The following is a 25,027-nucleotide window of genomic DNA, read 5'->3' as shown; positions in this document are numbered from 1 at the left end:
GCCAGAGGGGAGTGCAGAAATGAATGTGAAGATCCTGACGCTGGTGATTGTGCTCTTGGTGTCTCTGCTGTGTTCTGCCAGTGCTGGTGAGTACAGGAGCGGCCAGCCTCGTCGCCGGTCGTCTCCTTTGCTTTCTATTTCTCTCTGTTTGCCTTGTGCTTGTGCAGGCTGCTGTAGTTGATCAGTTACCCAGCATGGTTAGGCTTGTGTGGGCTCTAAAAGGCAGGAATATCAGCACCTGGTTGTATATAGTACTGCACTGCAGTGGTTATACTGTCTGCTATTGTACTGCCTTTGCATTATGGGTGAACTTGAATATAGGGTCGAGCTCAGATTGATCATTTTTCCTCCCTGCCTCACCTTTATGTAGGCTTGTAACTCTTGAAAGAAATAGATTATGAGGAGGGTTATTTTTTTTTATTGATGGACATTTTCCATGGAGAGCTATTCCTGAATGATGGATAATGCTGAATGTATGTGTTATGAAATGTAAGATATGCATGGAACACGTAGTGTGAGGTGGAATGGACCTGATTAATGTATGGCTTGATGTCTTCCACCTGACCCGGGAGCTATATGACTACTACATGACTGTGATTGTGCAGCATGGCAAACACGGCACCTATATATGTGCACGTGCCTCCTGTGGTGATGATAATGAGGACTGTAATTGTTGTACGCGTAGATGAGGGGAGCACAGATCCCCAGGTGGATGGATTGCCTCTGGAGGGGCTTGATGCCTTGTCAAGATAAAATCCAGGCAAGTGCTGCTGCGTCTCTGGAGCCACAGATGGACTACATATCAATTCCACCGCGGACCTGAAATGTCTATGATTTGGATTTAAAAAAAACAAAACAAAACAAAAACAATGACTGAGGACAAATGTATAGGGATGCGGTTGCTCATGGGAGAGAAAACAGGCTGGGAGAACTGTGGCTTAAAGGGGCAGTTTGGAGACCGTTGGAAATCTGCAGATTTGATGCAGGTAACATTGTAGTGTGAAAAAACAACAGTTAGGCCTGTGTAAATGTCTAGACTATTCTTGAGATTGTCACCTACCCACCAACTGCAGCTGCTTAGAAAGCACAGACAGGTTGTGTTTATATTTTATAAGATGCTGTAAAGCATGGATTTGGAGCTTATGTTATATGATTTAGCATTTTAAAAAAAATTAAAAAAAGACTAAATACACCACACAGTGAAAGAAGCAGGCCCTTTCATCACACAGTATGAGATGCTCTATAGGCTGAATGTTGCTAGGTGCTGAACAGATTGTGGTTGTACGATGTGTAGACTTTATGGTGTCCACTCTGTGTATCGATCCACGGCCAGAGCACTCACAGTTCCCATGCTTCCCAGCACATTCGTTACAGCGACATGCTATTTTTGTCCGAGGCTCTCTGTCTCTCAGCACATGAGTAAATGGGAAGCAATTATCTAGCATCATGGTCAGTGTCGTTTTTCACGCCCTGCGTGTGGCTAAGCATGTTCCACGCCTGAGAGCCCACCGTGCTACACCGGCGACGGGCAAAAACAAGGGCTGCTGCGCCTCGGGGCTTTCAAGGGAGCTTATCCTTCTCAACGCTCAAGTCATGCCCGGTTATGCGCCTCTGTGTTCCCTGGCTGCTACTGTAGTATCAGGGCTCCATTGACAAGAGGGGAAGCGAGAGAAATGGAGTGAAAGAGGGGAAGGGATGCAAGCGTGGTTGCGGCGTTGATGGGTGTGGGGAGGGATGCTAGCTGGAGAGTGTCTGCGTAGCACAAGCCTCTGCTACAGTATGCGCTGTCGCGGGAAGGTGTCGGAAGAGGCTCTGCATGTAGGCAGTGGGTGTGAAGCCTTTCATCTTGAGACAAACGCTTTTCTAGTTCAGTGGGCTTTCTCTCAGGCATTGTGCGTGTGTGTGTGAGTGTGTGTGTGTGTGTGTGTGTGTTGTGTACATGTGTGTCTGAGTAAGAAGAGATGCAATCGAGAGATACCCAGAGCGTGCGAGCAAGACCCAGGGATACAGGACCCGTATAGGGTGGGGAAGTGTGAGCCTTCATTGAATTCGCCACCTCGATGCATATAACTAAAAACTCCTTGTGCAACAGGCAATTCACCCCAACAACCTAAAGCTAGTCGCAATATTCATTCAGCACAGCAAAAGAGCTGCTGTGGCCTTCTCTATGTAATATTAGCATCCTTTAGCAGCACACTTCAATTACCCATCCTTGAAAAGCACTCTGGCTGAAGAGTGGGCTTCAGCTTTAGACATGTGGTATCCATAATTCATTCCGAGGCCGATCGCTCTTCCTCCCTCTGTGCAACTCGTGAGGCTGGGATATAAACAGTCCTCACTCGCAAAACATTCTTGCGTCTGTCACGGCCTCTTACAAGATATCGAAGCTTAATTTTTTTTTTTTTTTTCCCCAACGTGGAAACATGCTGCCAATGCTCACCGGGGGACATGCAGGATAAAAACAATAGCAGCTGGCTCAGACACACACACACACACACACACACACACACACACACACACACACACACACACACACACACACACACAGGTGCAGTTGCTGTGCAGCCCAGGTGGAACAGGTGAGGCTGTGCCGAGTGTGAATGGGCAGATCAGAGCCATTATCTGGCAGAGAAATCGTCTGCTTTGGGAAAGGGGGCAATTTTATGAGAGCTGTCAGCAGCACTATTATTCTATATTAAACTTTGATGTATTGTTGGGGCTGGCTGCTCCAAAGGCACCAGCATGCATTCGTACTGTACTTGCCAGCCGCGCTCAGACGATCAACCGAGTGTCACGGGTCAAAGTACAACTCAAAAAGAATTGAGAGCAACAGTGCATACAACCACTCATTAAAGCGCGCAGAAGCACAAAACCAATCGAGTTTGGCCTGACTGTCATCTTAAACAACATCCATAGGTGTAAACCAACCTTTACCAGGAAGCTTTAAATCATAACGCCCGGTTTTCTAATGCAGAGAAGGGGCTTGTGCCCGTGGACGTGATTATGGCGGCGGTGGGGAAAAGAAAAGCACCTAAAACCTTTCCAGATGTCCAGGGATAACATAATAACAGTGGGCAAACACGTTGTGTCAAAGGGGGAGCCGTGGAAAGGTTATTACAGGATTACGGAGAATCACAGCGCCTCTTTTTTTCTCTTTTGAAGGCGTAGGAGCTTGTTGAACCAGCCTGATTTATATCTTTCTCTCTCTGGTGCGCGCGCGCACACACACACACACACACACACACACACACACACACACACACACACACACACACACACACACACACACACACACACACACACACACACACACACACACACACACACACACACACACACACACACACACACACCTGGATACAATCTTGATACAGCATTACGAGGAAGCAGAGCCAATGACCTGCAGCATCGTTTTCAGCTTTTAGACACAAACATGCAGATTCAGTTTGTAACCGCAGTTAAGAGGGATTTGTTTTTCCTCTTGTTTGTGTGTCTCTTCTGTATTCTCACATGGCTGAAATAGTAACTATACACCCAATGTTTTTGTGATCCTCACATTATAGTTTAGTGGCCATGAGAGGGGATTTTTGTCCACAGCCACAGATTTTCCTCATACTATTTATAATTTTGGGTGCAGGGCTCATCACATATGGCTTTCACTAGTGGCGTTCACTCAAAGTTTAGAGATTGCCTTATTTGCTCTCTTGTTCTGAGATGTTTTACAGCAGTTAAAGTTAATAAGTGTACGGAAAAACAAAAAAAGTAAATGATAAATGGACTTCACCAATATAGCACCTTTTCGCTGAGCAGCCCCAAAGCACCTTACATGATTCATCACATTCATCCATTCACACACCATTGTGTCCTTGATAAAATCATAGATTAAAATGTTCAATTCTCAATATTTTGGGAACTATTTTAAGAACTACTCGCTCATTTTTTACACACACTCATGTACATCAGGCAGCGCTCCATTGTCCCCAGGGTTTGGTTAACTTTAAAATGACATATATGATGGTTTTTGTATCAGGAATTATCTCACTTCAACAGGCGTGTAAACATTTTGCACACATTTTCCGTGTCTTTGAAACCTGTAGCTTCACATTTCTGTGGTTAAAGTTGCAAAACTCTAAACTGATAGAAATGTCTTTTTGAGATGTATGTGATGAAGTGCTGAAATCATGATTTCCAAAGAAGATTGTTCATTCATGAGTAATTTTTCAGATCACTTTATGAAACTATGAAAATTGCCAAACCCTGCCAGGTTTTGTGATAAACAACTCGGTGCGGCTGGAGGGTCCAGTGAAAAGAGGCTTTCTGTGATAAAGCACTTCACATCTGTATGATATCACCCAACATGAGCCGGGTGAATGGCACTCGCAAATAATTGCTCTGGAGTGGGAGTTGAGGAAGAGATTTAGTGAAAAATCATAACTCATTTGGTAGGGATATAAGGCTAACCTTTGGGTGAATGCTCCCCGGAGAGCTCAGATGTTGAAGACTTTGGCATATGTGACTGCTGTAATTTAATTCAGAACTCTTTGAATGAATAAATCTACTCACTTAGATCTTCCCTTGAGAGCAAATCCAGTGAAGGGAAGGGAGGAAAAGAAATTGGAATAGGTAGTAAAAGACAGTCCAAGGGGACAGAAGAATAAAAGGGGTGGACAGGAAGAGGCTATCTGGGAGCTGAAGTGTTGTTTGAGCGACATTTTCATGGAGAAAGAAAATGCCACAGCGACATTTAAAAGTTCACAGCTGGTGATTTGGCCTACCTGTAAGATTTCCTATGGGGGAATAATATCTGTAAAGAAAACGTCTGTTCAGCTATGTTAGCGGCATTTCCTTTTTACTGCAACAATTGGAGTTTTGAGGGCACGGCCCTTTAGTTTTGGGGCGAGAGGTGGAGAGCCTGTTGAGGGGGAAAGAGGCGGTGGAAGGGTCCTGTGTTAACCAGACCTGATGTGATCACCAGACCCTATCCTCAGGCCTGGGGCACTCCTTACAACTTAATTAGTGCCAGATATATATACATATATATCTATATTTAAAAACTGTTCTGTTTTGTGCCTGTTTCCAATATTAAGGTGATTTACGACTCTCTTTTTGAACATTAAGTGTTACATTTATAGTGGTTGTAGCAGCAAATCAGATTCCTGATCAAGATCTAGGTGGACGTTTTTATTAACAGGCTGCCAGACCACATAATAAATACTGCGGTTTTAGGGAATGCAGGTGCCTTAATTACTTTCATGCTCAATTTGTGGGACCCCAGAATAAGAAAATATGACCTCTATATATCGATTCAGAGAAGTTCTCTACATTGGAAAATCAGAATTTTACCATAGTTGAATTAAACTATTTAGAAAAATCCAATGTGGTTGAGAATTGTCTCGCCTGGCGATGTCAACCATCTATAGGCGGCATCGCGGATCTCACATATGGCTAAAAGTGCAGCAAAGCTGTCTGTTGCAAGGCTTTTGTGAGTCAGACAAGGGATTTCAGTGCTGTGAAGATGGCGCGGTGTGGATTGGGGCAATGGAAGTGTAGTGGGACTTAAGAAGATTTTCAGTTCATTTAGTGACGCCCCCACTGGGATCTGCCTAAACTCAAAGCCTCAGGCAACACAATGTGCACGTTTCCTTCACGCTGAGAGAATTATAAGATGTTGTGTTGGATCTCGTGAGATTCTAGACTGTCGTGTAGCTTGTGTTCTCACCTTAAATCAAATGCTTAAAACATGGAAATAGGAACAATACACTTGGTCTTCCGCACAATGGGATCCTCTCCGTGACAACATGGTTATAATTAATTTATGAACTCTTGCATTATTCATCACAATAGATCTGTCTGATCAAAAATACTACTTTTACCGGAAAACGATTCCACGCATACACATACGCTTCCAATCCCGGTCAATCAATTGATCTGCCACTGACTAATAGTGCAGATCTGAACAAATACTGTTTCCTGGATCACGGCAGGATTCTTGTCTTGTTCACTGGAGGAGGAGGACAAGCCATCAGGCACTTGGAGACCCTGAACATGAGCAGATGTTTATAAAAATGGAAGGGCTAAGCAATATATGGAATTCATAAACATGCATCCCCATCAGGCAAACAGTTTATTCGGATGAAAACCTTGTGGACACAGAGGGCCAATAAAGATTGAACTTTCGCTCACCGGCAGCCCTGTGGAGCTGAACCTGTCAGTAAACGTCTTTACGATTTTTATTTTTCCACTAAATATGTGTGACGAGATTGCTTCTTCAGTTTCATTGCAGTGCCTTTGCCCGAGAGGTCCAGCCTATGCTCAGTACACAATAATAAAACTTATATCAGGAGAAATCTGTTCAGCAGAAATGCACAAAAGCGCGACAAAAGCACTTTTAAAAAGTCAATTTCATTTCAGCTTATGTACATCTTAAAAAAAAAAACGTCAAAAAAACAAACTCACATCTAAATATCTGCATTAAATCTAGAAGGTAATCTATCCAGCTCAAACTCCCATTCCTGAGCTATTGTTTTGTGTTCTCCCATTTGCTTGAGCGTCATCACAGTCTGATGCAATGCTGATGCGATTTTCCTTTAATAACACTGTATATACCATTGGGAGAGGTGATGGTCTCCCCGGGCTTTAAAGCTGCAGTGAACCCTGCGCAGTATCGCTGCTCTCCCTCTTTCTGTTTCACTCCTTTTTTTCCCACATCTCAGATGGGAAAAGGTTCACAGCATGGGGGAGTGATGGCACAGGAGAGGGAGGGGCTGTGTTTCACATCTGATTAGCGTGCCCATGGAAACGGAAGGTTGGAGGATCCCTTTGCCCTTGACGCGCAATCTCTGGAGATTGGGGCAACGGTTGGTATCCATACCTACTGACGGTACCCTGCCATGCGTAAAGGTTTACCCTGCTGCAGTAAACGGAAACAGTAACGGCGGTGTCTTCCTTGCTCCCGCACTTCGCTGCAACGGCACACCGAGTGGAAAGTTGCGAAACGAGACATCCCCCCCCCCCCTCAGAGGGGGGGTTTTACGGTTACCACTCAGACTGCCCATGTTCGGCAGGTCCTAACCTGCAGTAAACTTGTAGCCACACATTCACCTCTTCAACCGGAGTGTGATGGTGAAGCAAACCAACACGCAGTCAAGGGGAGTCAGTGGCTTCATTAACTGGCTCAATGCTGCCGCCGGCCCTTTGAACTGACAGCGCTCTGATCATAGCAGAGTACGGAGTCTCACACCTCATCATTTCATACACTCTCCAATTCGGGGGCATATATAGCCGCACACTTCACAGGCCGCTGATTGACTCAAAGCAACATCTGCAGAGAGCTACAAGCCAGAGGGCCGCGCAGTTTGTTTTCAATTAGTTCAGAACCTTTTTCCCTGAGAGTTGGGTGGGTAACTTTCAGAGCAAGGTGGACTAGGGGTTAAGTTTAAAAGCTGAAGTAACGGCAACAACTTTTCATGCACTCTAGTTTCCTTACAGAAGTTTGCACGGACAAAGCCGGCCTTCAGCTCAGCCACAAGCCTCGCATTATCATGGCACAACAATGCTGCATATCAAATAGTCCCGGACAGAAGTAAAAGAAAGGGCTCATGACCAAAACAATCCCCCCTCCTCTGGGGAGAGCACTCGGAGGCCAAGTGTGGTAGCCCGCAGAGGTGGTTAAAAACATCACAGACCCAGTCGGAGGGGTCGACCATTCAGAGCCGGTGCAGTGACATTTGTAAACCGAGAACCAGGTTGATTTCGGCTGACAATGTCATTCTTTTTGCTCCAAACTAAGCGCCTTTCATGGTGGCTGCCATGGTAACGTGGCCTGAAAGTCAGCAAGCAATTGGTACCAGTTTCTGCCAAGGCCCAGACTTACTGGTAAAGCATGTAACAGGCAGCATTTCCGACTTCAAACACGGGATTGTGAAAGATGAACAAGGGACGGCCTCCTGAATTAGGCACCATTCCATATGTGCAGGATGAGCGCGTGGGGAAGCTGTCAGGCTGCGAACAAATCCACTGTATGAAGCTGTCGCAACACTGAGGCTTATTCTAGGTTAAAAGAATGTTTGGCTTGTATCTGGCACAATTAACACATTTCATCCGTGGCTTAATAACCCTGATCCTCTAATGTGCTTATGCAGTGGGAGCATCTCTGCCCATAACGTGTCTCTGTCTGGCTGTGTGCGTTAGGATGTCTGTGGTAATGGCATGCTAGAGAGGGATTCATTAGCTAAAGCTACTCCACTCCTTTTAGTGAATGAAGGAGGGAGGCACGCAATGGAGACAGAGGGCCTGCTGCTCCAACGTCATGGTTATAACCATGGCTACACACACCAGGGTATTTATCCTTCCTCTCTCTCTCTCTCACCGACACAAATATTGTTCCGATAAACCTTAAGGATTATACATGCACATAAATGATACAACCACCTGCATATTTGGCACAAATTATCCCAGGCATCACGGTGTATTTCTAGACAATACTGTCATGAATAGGGATGAGTAAGATTTAGGGGTTAGGGCCATTTTCATATCACATGTTTGTGACGAGGGCACAAAAAGATTGCTACCATTTCCAATTTAAATGCAATCAAGGTTTAAAACTGAAAGACCCTCAGCACCGATGGAAACTAGAAACAAGGGTCCCCTTGAGCAAAGCGCTAATGTCAGCACGCTTGCAATGACAATGCTAACATGCTGATATTCAGCATGTATAATATTTACCATATTTATTATCCCACTTACAGCAAAGTCAGCAATGTAACAATGGCTAATTTGCACATAACGTAAACTACATCTCAGGATGATGGCAATGCCGATAATATTACATGGGGGGAGTGTCGTCATTGAATTAATTAAGTTAGAAGGGGCAATGTGCTGATGAGATGTACTTTTGATCTCAGTATTAACCTGGATAATAAAGCAAAGAGGGATGTTCAGAACATTGTTTTCAATCGTTAATACATAGTGGTTTGGTTAAGGGCTAAACAAACAAACAAACAAACAAAAAACATGCAGCCTTCTCGAATTTTCAAAACATTTTATGTTTAAATCATGTCTGAAAATCTTGATATAAGAATGCTAATCTTTCGTAATAGTAAAATGTTTCACCAATGAGAGGGAAATAAATAACTTCTACTTGGAAGGCTGTGGATTATCTAGTGTATGTCATCAATTCCATAAAAATCTCTACAGTCGACCTTCTATAAAGCTTCATCATCTTCAGAATCACAGAGTACTGGAGTCAGTCCCAACTTAAAGTGGTGATAATACATTATGATGACACATTTGATCGTTACTGGCTGGTCCAAAGTGGCACTGTAAATGTAATTGCTCACCACTGTTCAAACCGGTTGTTTCTGTTAAGCTTTGGTCAACTATGAGACGTTTGAGATTGAAACAAGTTGGCTTAAAGATTAGGTAACAGTTAACTTATTACCTCAAGTCACTACAAACTCATTCTCCCAGCCATTTGTTTACACTTCATGTCTGCAAAACCTGCTGCCGGCCTGATGCAGAGGTGTCGGATAGGTGATGTAGGGAGAGATTAAAAAAAAGAAAACAACAACACACAGACGGGGAAGGGTACACTTGAAAAGCTCAGCCAACCGTAAAAATGCATCTGGGAGAGTGTACACAATTGATTCTTAATCAGTGTGACTGTGAGTGATGAGCAATACGAGTAAACGAACAGATAAGATTCAAGGCGACAGCAAATCAATTAGTGGTGACAAAGAAAATTAAACATCGCTAGGATTCAATTCGTGTGACCATTCTTCACTCCGCGTGTTCACATTGTGCAGCAACAGTTTGTTGCGTGTGTACTTGTTGCAGTACTGAGACTCACAGGCTGATTTAGTGTAATTGCTAAAGCAATGGCTGCATTCATAAGTGTGGACATTTGTTATATGGTCATTTTGGCAGTCTGTATAAACAAATCAGCTTTACAATTATTAATAGGCAGCTCTTGCCCATTTGCCATGCTGTGTTCCCGTACTGAACATGCATTGTGATGTACAGTTCACTCCTACTTGCTGATTAAATTGGCATCAAAATCGAGCAGAGCCACTCCTCTGGTGCAGGAAGACGTATACCTCTCCAGGCTCCAGCGATCGACTGCTGCAGATTCGACAGGGATAAACTGTCTTGTGCTCCACTTCTGGGCGGACTGCGATAAGACAGAGTGCCGGCTATTTGAGAAAGACAACATAACGGATATCACTGCAGAAGGTGATGAAACTAGGACGGGGAGAAAAGGGGAACAGACCGGCAGTTGTTCATCACGAGTCTGGTCAGTTTTGTGACACAGTCCACCACTCTCCTCTCTGCCTGATCCATTCTGCCTCTCCTCCTGTGCACACACCTACTCCTCTCCCTTCAAAGGAGGCAGCAGAGACGCAAGCAAGCGCTAATACCAAGGCATTCCTGAAATTCCCCTTTTATGAAACTTTAATTAGGGAATTACCAAGTGAGGGAGGACATGTTGAGATTCGGTGTAAAGAGGGCAAAGCTGGGGCTCCAAGGTCAACAAAAGGTAGAGATAAGACACTTATAACCGGGAGACATACATTATCTTACCATTTTGCTGTTTTACCGGCCGAACGTGTCCGTAAGAATTTCTCACGGGAAAAGATCAAATAAGACGCTCCAACAACTGGATCCAATTTCAGGGCAATAAGATATGTGAGATATCTTTGTTTATGGAGATGGAATAGGCATTAACCAATGATGGACCCGCCATGGAAACAATCATAACATCTTATCCAGGAGCAACAGATGCTGCCACGTTCAATCTATAGGTATTCCACCGCAAATGGGTTGAGGCACATACTGCGTTGTGTCTGTCACGCTGAGATGCTTTCCCCACAGCCTGAAAGAGCAAATCTATACTGCCACTGTTATCACTGGGCCCGGCTTATTTTTAGCAGCTTTCATTACACTTTTCCATCCAGTAGCCAGATTGGATGGGTTGCTATTTGTCGGGAGACTCACGAGATGTTCTCCCTTCAAACCCCGACGCTTGAGCAGTGGCTGACAGCTCGCCATGGCGGGAGACATCTAAATTGTCTCATTATGGACCCGGGGTTATGACAGGCTGAGCCACCCAGAAAGGGACTGTCAGAGGAGTTGTGTGTGCGCACCGAGGTTCAATTACTTTACCATCTCGCACCGCAGTGTGTGACTTTCCGTATGTATTCGTGCACTTGTTAAACTTGCCTGTCACTCAAAGCATAAGCTGCAGTTCTTATTTACTGCAGGTACCACTGTAAGACATATTATGCGTCAGACTGCTTTAACCCAGCGGCTCACTGATGGACAAATGGTGCCTGTGACTGCGTCTTTCAAAGCTTCAAACACTGACACAAGATTTATTGTAACTTTTCACACCGACAGTGTCTCTCATTTCATGTAGCAGTCAGGAGTGTTTGAAGTGGCTGAAAGGTGGAACGGTTTAGACGTCTCCTACAATCTTTCATTTCCATGCAGTACATGCAACTCGGTGCAAAGCCTTGCACGCCTTCGACAGGTCCAAGTGCTCTGCTCTTCCAATTACCGGATTCACTGTTTGGCACCTCTCAATCAACCCGCTTGCATGGACTTGATTATTCTGGCCACCGTCGTGTTTTTAAAGTTGCCAATTTCAGCGTTTGCAGATTTTTGAGAGATGCTGGGGTTTGTTTTATTATTATTACCTGCAGATCTTAGTCAGTTGACCTAAAAGAAAAGGAAACTATAAAAAACATAAGAGCAGCATGAGACCAGTCCATATCAGAGTGATAAATAAAGGAAGAAAGTTTGAACAACTCGTGCTGTTCATTACATTGTTTACAAAGAGGGGGGAGTCATAAAGGAGTTTTCTTTTCTTTTCCCATTCTGTACATTGTATTAATCCTGTCTCACCAGCCTCCATGAAATATCTTCATCCACTGCTTCTTTGCACAACGGCCTCCCAACGGCACAGGCCAAAGTGGAGGACAAGGTTAATTTCTTTCCGTTGCTCCCGTCTTTCATTACGAGCAATAAGAAAAATCTGCAACACAATGTTGGCATTCAGTCACACAAAGTCTGCTATAAACCAGTGGTTTACGAGATCTACAGTCAAATCAGATTAACAATTTCATAATTGGAAGCTATGAATAACCAGATTTCTCTGTGTGGCAAAAAAACAAAGAATCACAAACAGAATCATAACAGGACTAACCTCATAACTCAAATATAATTTAAAGAAGCTCGATCAGATCAAAAGTGCAAAATACTAAAAGGGAAGTTACCTTCAATATTAAAGGCTACATGTTTGTAATACTGTGCCCGGCCTGCATGTAAATGCCACGCATGTCTTCAGTAGTGAAAGTGGAGAAACAGGACCTCCCTTTAACACTTGTGCTTGCCTCAAAATCTACTCAAGCCCCTGGATTTAAAAGAAATGAGCTGAACGCCTGCAGAATGTCTGAACGTTGCTCATTCACTGTGTACCTGGAACAATAACAAAAGGATAATGTGAAGATTAGTGCTCCTGGGGGCAAAGATGTGATTTTGTGGCATTAGATGCGGAAATATGCGACAGAGGTTTTCTTCGCGCTGCAAATGAATTCGCCCAGTGTTAGCCCACAAATATACTGTGTTATATGCTCGCGGAAGGAGATTAGCATGGAAATGGAACTTGAGATGTCTGGCAATTCAGGGATATACATTGAAAACATTCAACAAGCTGTCTGGCTCAGTCATGCAATTCACCATAATTTCAAACTGAAAGCGAGAATTCCTTCTCCTTTTTCCTCCTCAAATGAAGCGTTATCTTGAAAATAACTTCATGAAGCCACATCTGAAGGTCATTATTTGACTGAGGCTGCAAAGACTTTTCACCTATTCTTCAATGCTCATTTGAATTCAGCACTCGAGAAAAAGTCTCGCTCTATGAGGATCACAGTTATTATACAAACTTGAGGGTTTTTCTTTAAAGTTTAACTGAGGCAGCATCCTTAAGGCTGCAGCTGTGCCTTCCTCTTATAACAGCATTTAATATCATGACTCTGCCGCCACTAAATACAGTAAGCATTGAAAAGAATCTTAAGGGAGAAGTGAACTTCACATCATCATGGCTTTTCTAAGCTGCTCAACTGCTGTCCTCAGTATACTTTCTGCTTTTACAAGCGGCTGCAGTCGACTGGCTGACTTATCTTAAGCTGTGTCCTCACCCAGGCTCTCATAAAGCCAAGGAAGGTCATTCCCTGGGGAATTCTAAAAATGGTGCCCGTCTTTCGGTGGCGACGAGGGGAGACAGGAATGTCATGAACTCACGTGAACAATGTCAATCAGGTTTGCGGTTGGGGACGCACAAAGAAGAAAATGTGTTAGTTTGGCTCTGAAAGTCTCTTTGTTCCGTTTCCAGAGGCGATGGGTGAAGATCCCTTCGTATGAGAAAAGAGCACTTTGTGTATTTAACTTCAGGAAAAATTCAGTTGAAGTCTGCCTTGAAATAATGAAGGTTTTGAGTTAAAAAAGTGGTTTTGGGAGAGACGATATCTCTAGTGACACTGGTTGAGTTGGTTTATGGGAAAACTGCATGTGACCCAGAGTTCATGTAAATCGATCCATACTTGAAGTTTTTCTACACGTTTAATGATCTTTTACATTTTATTAATTAAGACTCACAATGCTTCACTGATTTGATGGCTATTATAATTAGTTGCTGTGACATTTCACCACTTTATCAGACCCACTGTAACATGTCTATTACTGCGTTTTGGACTGAGGTATAATGTGAAAGATCACCTGTGTAAAATATCTGATTACATTGGTGAAAGCAAACTCCTCACAAAATTTCGGGGGGATTTCTAAGAGGAGGTCTGCTGGTTTGCGATGGGTTGAAAGGTCATCGAGAAGCTCGGAGGGGAACCAAATCATTTGGAAAAGAGGGGCTTAAGAGGATCAGGCCACACTTATTGAGAGGTGACTGAAAACATCTGGGATCACTCTCAAACACACGTAAAGCCATACACACTATACGCCTCAAACATTCACACATTCCCTGTGAGACACACTGTGCCATTAAACTCATCACTGGGCTTGGATCAAACACAGCGACAGGATGCGCCTCCGCAAGGTTTGGTGTGAGGTGGTGTTTGTAATCCGCAGAGAGAGTGACGGAGACGTAAGACAGCAGGGTTTGAGTTTCTAGGCTGCTTCTATCTGCTGTGTTTTGCACTGGACCGCATCGACTTGATGAACTACACTGCAGGGTGGGCTACGAGGGGCCCACACACACTTATCTATACATGTCTCTTGTTTCCTCATCCATTACCAATGTAATCCCTATTTCGGCCTTGCTGCATGTTTTCCTTTAAGCATTGATAGAGTTGGCTCATTATCAAAATGTGATACCCAGGGGGTGAAATGCAGTTGTGAAACATCATCTAACGTAGAGGAAATAGTTTAAGGTGTCTGAACGTTTTGGGTTTTTTTTTCTCCGCCGTGTGTCCTGCAGGTCCGATGGCCTCCACGGAGCATGGCAGAGAGCTGGAAGAGGCGGCTACGGTGAGAAAAGTGGTCCAGCAAAACCCTCCACGGGGCAGTCAGACCCACAGACCAGCCGGCTGGAAGAGAAGACGCCCACGGCCCCGTCTTTCCCACAAGGGGCCCATGCCGTTTTAGAGCAAGGTGAGTTTCACGCCAAAAAGAAAAAAAAAATGTCCGTGTTTTGTTGAGAAAACGTAACAAGAAACATGCAGTTAAGAACCGAGTGTCCTGCAGTACAACATGTTTGCCCACTGGACCAATTTTCTGTCAAGTCAGAGCTGCACAATTCTCAGGAGAGTCTAAGCTAGAGTACTTCCCGATATAAATTAAATCAAATCTGCTGACGAGAGAGGAAAGACAACATCTTAGGGGACTTTCTCAGAGGGAGAAAGTGATGGCAAGTGGTGCAGAATCAGCTCGGACATTTTTGATGATGACAAACTAAAACTCTTAAAGGAACAGTGGAAATGCTCATAATGACCATTGGACCCAGATTAATGTCTAATGCCAGGAAGTTATTGTTGGCATGAAAAACAACGGCATGTCTTTGTAGATTTTGGAGTGAGCCTTTTCTTTTTTTAAATCTACGTCATCTATTTTCCTCATACGAAAGAGAGTTGTACTTAGAAACCTAACCTGTTGAGTCAATTCGGCTGGAATAAGTCTTTACTCTCTGTCTGATTTACCCAATTAACACACTTATTCCAAAGATAATACTGAGCAGGGTTAGATTTCTTGGCTGCACTGATTTTCTACTGAGGGTTTTATTTGACTTGACATCGAGTAAAATCAGAGATAATATTTTACTTATCACTTTTCACAGATTTTCTTTTTGTCCTGAATCAAAACAATATCTCTACATTTCAACAAAAACAAATGAAGCCTAAATGAGAAACAAAAATATATCATAGCCAATTACATACCACCAAGGGCATACAAAGGCAATCCCACTGAAGTCAGCTCGTCACTGTGAACTGAAGACAACCGCGCGTTTCTCCCAGACGCTGTGAGAGACAGAGAAACTCCACAAGGCACAATATCCCTGCAGGAGGTGCCGACCATACCGCACTGATCTGCAGAGGTCCACCATAAATTAAACCTGTCGCGAGAGGAAGCCGCAGCCACAGAGTGTCAGGGCATGGTTAATCAGTTTTAGGGAAAAGGGATCAAAGCCAGAGACTTTGGGAGCGCTATTCTCCAAAGCAGCCCGAGGCCTTTCACAATGTACGGCGAATTATGGGTGATTATGGTATTTTTCTGGGCGAAGTCATTTCGGTGTTTGACACTGGCCTCCAGACGCTCGCAACAAAGGTGAAAACAATGAGCGAAGAGATGAAGGGAGGGTAGTCTTCACTTGAACGGACAAACGCGGGCCTTACAACTTCTCCCAGTCTGCCAGTAAAATGTGAGAATCCTTTCTGTGAGTTTAGCGGTCAGAGCTTATGCTCAGTGCCAGAATGCTGGCTACATAATAAGGGGAGCTTCAGGAAGTTGTGAAGCTCTGTAAAACTGAACGGCTCAGTGAGTCACAATGCTCTCTCCGCAAACACCACTTAAACCACAACAGCTGAAGGTTTTCCTTTTTTTTTTTTTTTGTCCACTTCCCTCTCAGGCTCCCCTAATTCTGGCGAAGTTCAGAGTTCACCTCATTCAAGGATTTCTCTCCACATAACATGCCAATTTACCCCAACTCGACAGCAGTGGGAATCTGGCTGTCCATTAGCAGCGTTTTACCGACAGCGCTAACAAACCTTCACTGAGTAAATTATCCACAAGAAGAGCTGGACAGATTGCAAGTGAATAAATTTGACACGGTGAGAATATATTTGTTTGTCTCCCTTAATACGACAGAAAAGATCTCAAATGGTGCATGACTGAAATTTGCATTGACCATCCTGGCTTTACGTCATACGGTCGTGGTCAGATGACGAAACAGAAATCACACAAACTGACTGAGCGGCTTGTGTCATTTTATGAAATATCCTGCCAATGCTACACTTTGTTTCTAGATAGCAATTCCAATTTTTTTTACATGACGATCAGTGAAACTGTCGCACTGATCGCAGTTGATTTTTTCCAAACTTTTACTTTAACTGAAGTTTGTTCACATTCAATCTGTCCAATGATCGACTCTCACGACACATCAGCCCAAACGTCTCCGTTCTCCCTCACATGCCCCGCTTTCATCCTCACTTTGTGCTGATGATGGGAAAACCACCTCTGGAAGCAGCTGGAGTTGCAGTTTGTTTGATCAAAGCAGGAGTTCAATGAAAGCATCCAGCTGAGGACCGGGACTCGTACACAGTCAGACTGATATGTCATCATTGCCCAAAACGTAATTACGGCGCTGTTTATAGAAAGATCAGGAATAATAATCGCTTCGACAGTGTCCGTCCTCAACGTCTGAGACATTTAGTAACATCACCTCATTTCAGTGTCAAAAGCAGCTCATCTTTTATTCCTTATGACACCTGAGGCAGAAAGGATTTCTCCGCATTACACATTCCAGATGTGAGCACCTCCAAGAAGAAAGACGGCGACCCGGGTCATCCTCTCTGAGCATCTGAGTAGACGCACATCAAACCATGCTATTACAACTCTTGGATCTAAGCCATGCCAGTGACAGTCTAAAAGACGACAGGATATTACAGATTTAAAGCCGGAGGCAATTTGTGCGAGCCCCTCGTGGCCCCGAGTGAGAGAAAGCCCACGAATGACTCTTTTAGAGAGTTCTCCCGTCGCGGCGATGCAGAGCAGGTCTCCTGGAGGTGCTCACTACGTGATGCAGTGCGACTTCAAGGCGGGCTGCTGCACTGAGATCATCTCATGGACACAAAGACACAAAGGACAGCAACAAACGACAATACACATCGATGAGGCTTAGATATACAGTACGTCTGTTCTGGTGGCATTACATGACCACAGAAAAATGTGTTCTTGAAATAAGAGCAGGCTCTTATCAGTGAATGAAACCTTGTTGTCTGGATCTTCAGATATTATCACAGGACAGGAGGAGATAAAAGACCTGGGAAGATGAAAGATTTCCTCATTGTCAAGAAGTGATGCAGTTCCCCCGAGCGTAACGTAATGTTAGGGTCTGTGTTGTGCAGCGAGACATACAGTTGTTTTCCTACTCCCTGCAGCAATTTCCAATCAAAGACCATGAAATCTGGTAGGAACATGTCTGGGAGAGCCTTTTCTTTTGAGCGATTCCACCGGAAGATAACGCGAGGTGTAGCAAAGAGAAAGCTTTTGTCGAAGCGCTGAAATGTTGAGACGTCTGCATTTTTACTTTTGGCAGAATAACAACATTACGAGACTTTTAATGCACCATTGGAAGAAACAACCTTTTCCCAAACATTTCGCTCAGCGACACCACGACAGATTGTGTCGCTAGAAGTCTGGCGGAGGAGCGAGGGAGCCAAGCTGAGAGACAATGTGAAGTTCAGGCAGAGTTTCATGAGAACAAGCCAACCTGGATATACTTTTAAAGAGTCCAGAGTCGATAAAATCACCGCCATGTGTGCTTTGAGTGCAACGTCTGGATTAGAAACGTGTGCGACACGATGAAAAAAAATGGGCACTGCCTCGCGAGTTGACACAAGAAATATCAGGTCGGTTAGTGTTTTATTCATTTTGAACTGTTAAAACGGAATGCAGCCACTCGTCAATGGTCGTGGGAAAAAGAGCTGAAAGATGGGAGATTATTTCCCTGTTGATGAAGTTCTTTGAATATTTTTCAACTGAAGATGATTGATGTCTGGTGGAAAAAGAAGATAAAGGGATGGTGGTTGGTGCGCCTGTGTGCAATGACCATCTCCAAGCAGTGCAGGGCCGGGGAGGCAGGAAGCAGATGATGTGCACGGCCATGTGGACAACAGCGCTGCTCAAAATGATGCAATAAGCAGCAGAGAGGAAGAAAGTCAAAGTAAAACAAGGTTGTCAGAGATCCAGTAAAAAGAAAAAAGGAGAAGGCATGTTTTCAAGTCTGTTGGGTAAATTCTACCCGGGGATGTTCCAAATGCAAAGCCTGTTGATTTCCTGCCTCTAATTTTGGATGATGATCTTTGATTATTTTCACAAATTAATTCAACAGATGTGCTCACTTGTGCAATTAAAAAAAAAAAAAAAAAAAAAAAAGGAAACCAAAGTGGCATGTGACCTCACATACGCACATTTCTTTCTTAATTTTTTTTTTTTTCCAAAAACGTCCAACTCTTACAGGGTTAATTAAAGGTATACAGGAGGATTTTCAGGAATTTTAGGAAAGAACCGCCCTCTCCACCGTTTGAAAAAAATGCGCATGCGCAACGCTGTACCTGCTCCCGAGACGGAACGCCTACTAAAACGCGTGCGAGAGACATGCACGAGCCCAGTTCTCCTCGTGCACGCTCTGTTTACAAGTCACAAGTCGGCATCGCTCACATAAGCTCACTTTACAAGAAGATTTGCACCAGAGGGGGTGAAACTGTGTAAAAATGTCCGAGAACAATGCGTCGGGTCGGCCAGCGGCTTGATGAGGACCGTGTGGAGTGAGCTGCGCGCAGGGACGAGCACGTACGACGGGCTTACGTCATATATCACCAGAATGATTGACAATTGGGAGGACCAGTTATTTTGATGATCCACCCGGAAGAAGAAAATCCTCTACTATACCTTTAAACTTTCTGTTTAGCTGATAGAGAATGTAATTGCCAGGAACATGGAACACGGTCATGAATCAACTGCAACAAAAACGTGCATAAGTGCTGCCCCCAAAAAGCGGATTTACCTTTTCCTTAATACTCGACTTGGCACTCAACCAAAAGTAGATTTTTTTTTTCTTTAATGAAGAATTGAATTGGTGGGCCTACATATTTTTTTAATCTAATTATGCCTTCAAACACAAAAGGGTTCACTGAATATTGAATATTCTTGTCCATAGGATCTCAACAATTCTATTCCTACATATCCGTTTCATGTGTTTAAGTCCCAATGAGTCAGCTTTAGCTTTTATAAGAAAAATGTCATGAACTGAAACGTGAAATGTGATTTAAAAACATAACTGAGGAGCCTCTGACATTGTTCACTGTGACATTTCGTGATAAAAATCTATCACAATGTTGGGAGAACAAGAATTGAAAATACTGACTGTGCCCTGTCTTTTCTGCATGACTGCATGGTGAGAAAATCAAACAACACCACTGATGCTGCTCTCTGTGCTCTTCTTCTGTTTTTGCAGGCACCGTTTTGAGCGCCCTCCCCCAGGTTCTGATTTCTATGCTCTTCCTTTGCCTTGGGGGGCCTTGCAATGAAGGGCCTACGCTTGCCCAGCCTGAAGAGTGATGTCCATAGCACCTGCTGGTTCTTCAAGCAACTCCGTCCACACACAGAAAAAAAAAAAAAAATCAGGACAAGCCGCTCACCCTCAGCTCTAGGAGGAATTGGGGGCAGGGAAAAGTGGGTGGGGTGGGGGGGTATTGAGCCCGAGCTACCAGACTCTATTTCTCTGTCTCTCTTACTCTCACTCCTTCACTACTACTTATCTATCTCTGTCTTCTCCCAAGTTATTTTTTTTTCTCTTCAATTAGTTGCTTAATAGAGCCCAATCATAACGACCTCCCTAAGTGTCTCACACACTTTGCATGACATGTGGTGAAGAGGGAGCCCGGTCAAAACAATCTGAGTCTTAAATGTCCCTCCTCCGCGACGTGGCGTTCCCACGTCTCAGATCCAAGGTTACCCGCAGCCGCTGATTTCATTGCTGTGTAGCTACTTAACTTTTCCAGAGGGTGAGGGTGCTCATCGTGCAGAGGGGCAGTGTCAGTTGTGCCAGTTGACAGGAGGTCACGTTCGGAATCACTTACGATACTCTGGATTCTGCTGCACAAAAGGAATAAAAGGTCTTGTGTTCAAAATGGAGAAGCAAAGGCGTCACACCTGAACGACATCACACTCACGACTTAATTTTCATTGTTAATGGTGCTTTGTACCTCCGAGCGACAGCAGGTTGACATGCTACGTTACGATGGGCTCAAAAGTGAGCACATACTGTCAAAACAATCGATTCAAGTAACAGAATAATTCCTTTATTCTTTAATCCAAAGCTATTTGGGTGTTTCCGAACTCATTATCGCCTTGTAAAGGGAGGGAGGGGTTTACTGACATGCTCAAGGTTACTGTTACATGTCCCACCTTGGATGAGTCCTATGACCCCCCAATCCCAATCCTATTCCCAATCCCACAGCTTTCTCACCACACTGCTGCCCTGTGCAGCTGCTCTACACGACTGTTAACTGGCAGTGGCGGTCCTTTCTACCGACGGGCCGGCTCGCCTTTTAATGAAGTGCCAAATAATAACCTTCTCCACAATGCTGCCAGGAACGAAGCGAATGAAAGGTTAGGAAGAAACACATTACCTCTCGTTTGAAGTCTTGATACACTGATACTCATTATGCATTTTAAATTATTGCAAACAGAAATCCCACGTGAGACGATGTTAGCAAGGAGGATCAGTTAAATTAGGGCAGAAAAAAGAAAGAATGAAAGAAAAAGAATCAGTTTCAAAGCCACCATGATCAGCCTTCCACTCGTGCTCTGGCTGTTTTAATATTGAGCATATGGCTGGTTTTACCCTTTGACCGATATCTTTCACTGACGAAATGCTATGCCTTTCCATCATACTGGAATATATTACTGTTAATGTTTATTTCTGTGTTCTAGTTTTATTTCTTTTTCTCAGGGTGCTGTGATATAGGCTTGTACTAGAGCAGTCTATTTTGTGCATTTATTCAACAGAACACAATCATACAGTACATTTAAGACTTATATGAGCATATTTTCGTATACTGTATCTTTACGCTCCATCTATGTATAACGCCATTATAGCCATGATTTATTCAGATTCATGATCCCTCCACTACATTCTGTTGGGTACAGTTGCCTTTCTAGTCTGCCCCCTTCCACAGCACAGGTGGTCGTGGCTTTGATCATTACACTCATTAAATCCAAGAGTTAATCTTTCTCAGATGGATCTCCCCAAGGCTGGCCGGGGCCACTTAGTCTGAGCTCATTGTTAAATTGGCTTAGACAGAAACCACACCCTTCCCCCTTTTCAATCTCCAACCCCCCCCCCTCTTGCTGATTCGGTGTGTAACCACGTAACATATTAGGACCGTGACCTGTGGAGCAGCCACCTTGCCATCACTTGTTCATCAATTGTTGTATTAGGTGTGCAGAGCAACTTCCTAATTACATTTTGTTTATTACATCATAAATTCAGGTGAATATCTGACTTCGATCTGCTGCGATTCAATCGGCAAACTCCCCCGTTCCCTTGTTAACGACACGTTAACCTAGATTTTCCTGCAGTTTTTTTTTTTCCCTCTCGCCATGTCTCATGCAAATAGTAGAATAAAATGCAAGTCTTCTCAGCCCCAGCATGAGAGGCTTTTATTAAGAGAGCGTCTAAAATCACAGTGGTAATCCACCCAGCCAAGCTCACCGTGATTAAAAATGTATTAAATCCTAGGGCACTGTGAAGTGTAATAATTTCAGTTCCACCATTATTTTTTCATACCCTCTCAGACAGAGATGTAGATTTCATTAATGCGCCTCTGGAGTGAGACAGCTTTGCTCAGGATGTCTCATGTATTATTGGGGAAGATAGTAGGAAGATATGAGCTGGGGAGGAAAGTTCAAAGCCGCAGGAGTTTGGGACGCTGGAAGCAGACTGGGTCATGACATCGGGGTTCAAATCAATTTTTTCCCCCCCATCTCAGAAGTTATTGCTACGGAGCCGAGCAACGTCTGTATTCGCACTGTTTTTTCATGAATGTATCCTCACCATCTGCACCAGCCACGCTGCCCTTTCAGAGACCAGAGCAAACCAATGTTTATGCGAAGTACCCTCTCTTGATCTTGGTCTGGTTATCAGTTGAACCCCCCCCCCAAAAAAAAAAATACAAAATAAAATAAAAATCAGAAGCCAAATATCCCACTGATCCAAAGCCTCCGGTGTCAACTTGCCCCAACAAATAGACGTGGCTTTGCTCCAAGACTTCTCTGTATGGGTTTGCAAGGCTGCACTTTTTGCAATTCCATTATGCTGCTGGAAAAATACACCCTGAAAACAAGAGTCTGTTGATATGGAATGGTTTTCCAGTGTATTGTGACAATTTTCTTTATTTTTATTTGTTTTTGTTTTTTTTTGTCTGATTCTTGTCTAGCTGGTTGTCCAAAGCTTACTTTTTGAATACAGTGCGAGAAGCTGTATCTTTTGTGGATGTAACAAAATAGAAAAGTAGTCTGCAGCACAATATGTCGTGGACACGTGAAAGCTTTCAGGCATTCTTTTCTTGTAGATCATAGCCCACAGCCCTCCCCTGCACATCAGGTTAATGGGCCTTGTGGTGTGGAAGGACAAGCACGTCCAGGCTCAAACTGAAATGGTAAACCAATACATTATGCTCGGGGAGCAAAACCATTTTCCTTAATGGTCTTTACCAGCAAGGCTTACCCAAGAGAAACGATTCCTATCCTCTCAATGTTTTCTCTCCAGTTGCTCTTCTCTGTGACCATCACAAGGCCTGAGTAATGTTCCTATGCACTTGTTAGCATGTTTCCCCCGAAAAAGAAAATTACAAAGTTTGCCCTGCAGACTTGTCCCCTTCTGTGTTTAATTCCTCATTTTGTCCAAATGCATTTGCCTGGGAGTGTGTAAAGATGGGTGGAGATAGACATGTTATTGATGGAGAGGAGGATAAACTGGCAGCAGGTTTTATAACATTAGCTGAACACACAAGATCCCCTCCCCCTCCCCAAAACACACCCCTTTTTTATCATGTTTTACTTTACCTTTTTTTTTTTTTTTTAACACAAAACCAAACATTTTGCTTACTGTTGAAGCGGAAACAAGAGTCGGCAACGCAACACATTCCATGATTTTTACCTTGTGGATCTTGAGGCCCATCAAAACTCTTTCATGTCGGCCTTCGGGGGCGGGTGTCTGCAGGATCGAGTGATGCGGCTGATGTTTAATCCAATGCATTCACACTTTTCCACTGGCTGGGCAACCCAAAGGATAACTAGATTTTACCCCCCCCCCCCCCCCCCCCCCACCCTCCTGTGAGAAATGACTGTGATCTGTCATTATCCCGGAGCCTCAAAATGAGACTTCCTACACCCAGAATAGCACAGCCCCCACCGCCCCCCCCCCCCCCCCCCCCCCCCCCCCCGCCTTGATTGTGACACGTTCTCCATCTATGTAACCACTGTGTCCGAGATCAGCTACATTCAGAACAATCTTAGGAGAAATGCAGTCTGTAGGCTTATACGCCATCGCAACAGTGTTACTAAGTCTCAAGCAGAAACCATTTGAAAGACAATGTATTACTCCTGAAACTTATATTCTGTTTATGGTGTGTGCTCATATTACTCACCAGGCCAAATGTACAGTCCCTGTCTCTGTTTTGATGTTGAACTGGGCAAAAATAAATGACATAAATAAATGAATAAATAAATAAAACAAGTGTATCAGAAATGGTTGAAATACTGTGTACATATTTGAACTTTTGGTTTCTAATTTATAAAAGATAAGCTTTAGCTCTTGGAGTACTTATTTTATTTTTTCCTTTCATGCGTAGCTTTGTGTTTTTATTTTCTATTTCTGTAAAGTGTGTAAATATATCTTTATGATAATAAGTAATATTAAAAATCTTATTTTAAGAAAACACATTGTTCTGTCTTTTCTGGCTGTTAAATACTTTAAATTGCTTACAATGGGGGGAAAATAGTGGATCTACAGTAATGCAAGAAGACACTGGTGCCTGGAGGTAAATGCCAGTGGAAGTGAAAATGTCGACAAACAAAATGTTTTTAGTCTGAAGTCTCATGGGAACAATACCGTATATTCCATCTATTCTTCCTGAAGAGCGCATAAACAAATGGTTCAAACTGTGGGACTTCTGCTGCTGCTGGATAAAACATCAAGGAATCACGGTAATTAGTGGGTTTTATTTCCAAGCAACACACTTCACATTTTGTGTCCAACTCTCCCGTCATAAACTCGTGTTACTGTGAAAGGCTTTTGGTCCGTCTCCTCATGAAGGGTTCAATTTGCTTAATTTATTCTCATGTTTTGTTATTCAGAATTAAGTGCGCTGATAGATAGAGAGAGACAGATAGATCGAGCTCGCAAGTAACATAAAAAGCACCTCAGAGCCGCCAATCTTTACTGTTAGGCAACTACAGGAGCATTTATTATAATCCAAGACAGGCGGACGGACAGTGAACCAGAGTGATGTTAACTTGTGGGTCGGCCAAGATATTCAAGTCAACCCAAAAGCACTTCATTTGTTTAGTTATTTCAGCACAAACAAAAATAAGTGGCTCTACGACGCACACCCCCTTTCCCAGAACCCGCAAAGTGTTGGGTTTTTGTTGCCGCGCCACTTCTGGAAACGATATGAAGTTCCTCTATCTATCTTCCATATCCACGGCCTTCAGCACTCCCAACTGACGTTGGGTTTAA

General features: G+C 43.7%; 1 protein-coding gene across 1 annotated transcript; it reads left to right on the top strand.

Annotated features, from left to right (window-relative positions):
- apln (apelin) lies at positions 1 to 23,594 on the top strand. The gene is made up of 3 exons (XM_080501941.1): positions 1 to 86; positions 14,486 to 14,658; positions 19,739 to 23,594. Exons 1-2 carry the CDS (start codon positions 20 to 22, stop codon positions 14,650 to 14,652), a joined length of 234 nt encoding a protein of 77 aa, XP_080358067.1. The 5' UTR covers positions 1 to 19; the 3' UTR covers positions 14,653 to 14,658; positions 19,739 to 23,594.
- Positions 23,595 to 25,027: the final 1,433 nt, after the last annotated feature.

The sequence above is a fragment of the Blennius ocellaris genome (assembly GCF_963422515.1).
Source record: "Blennius ocellaris genome assembly, chromosome: 9".
Lineage (NCBI taxonomy): Eukaryota > Metazoa > Chordata > Actinopteri > Blenniiformes > Blenniidae > Blennius > Blennius ocellaris.
Note: the sequence above shows the minus strand (reverse complement) of the source record. Positions and strands in the feature narration are given on the sequence as shown.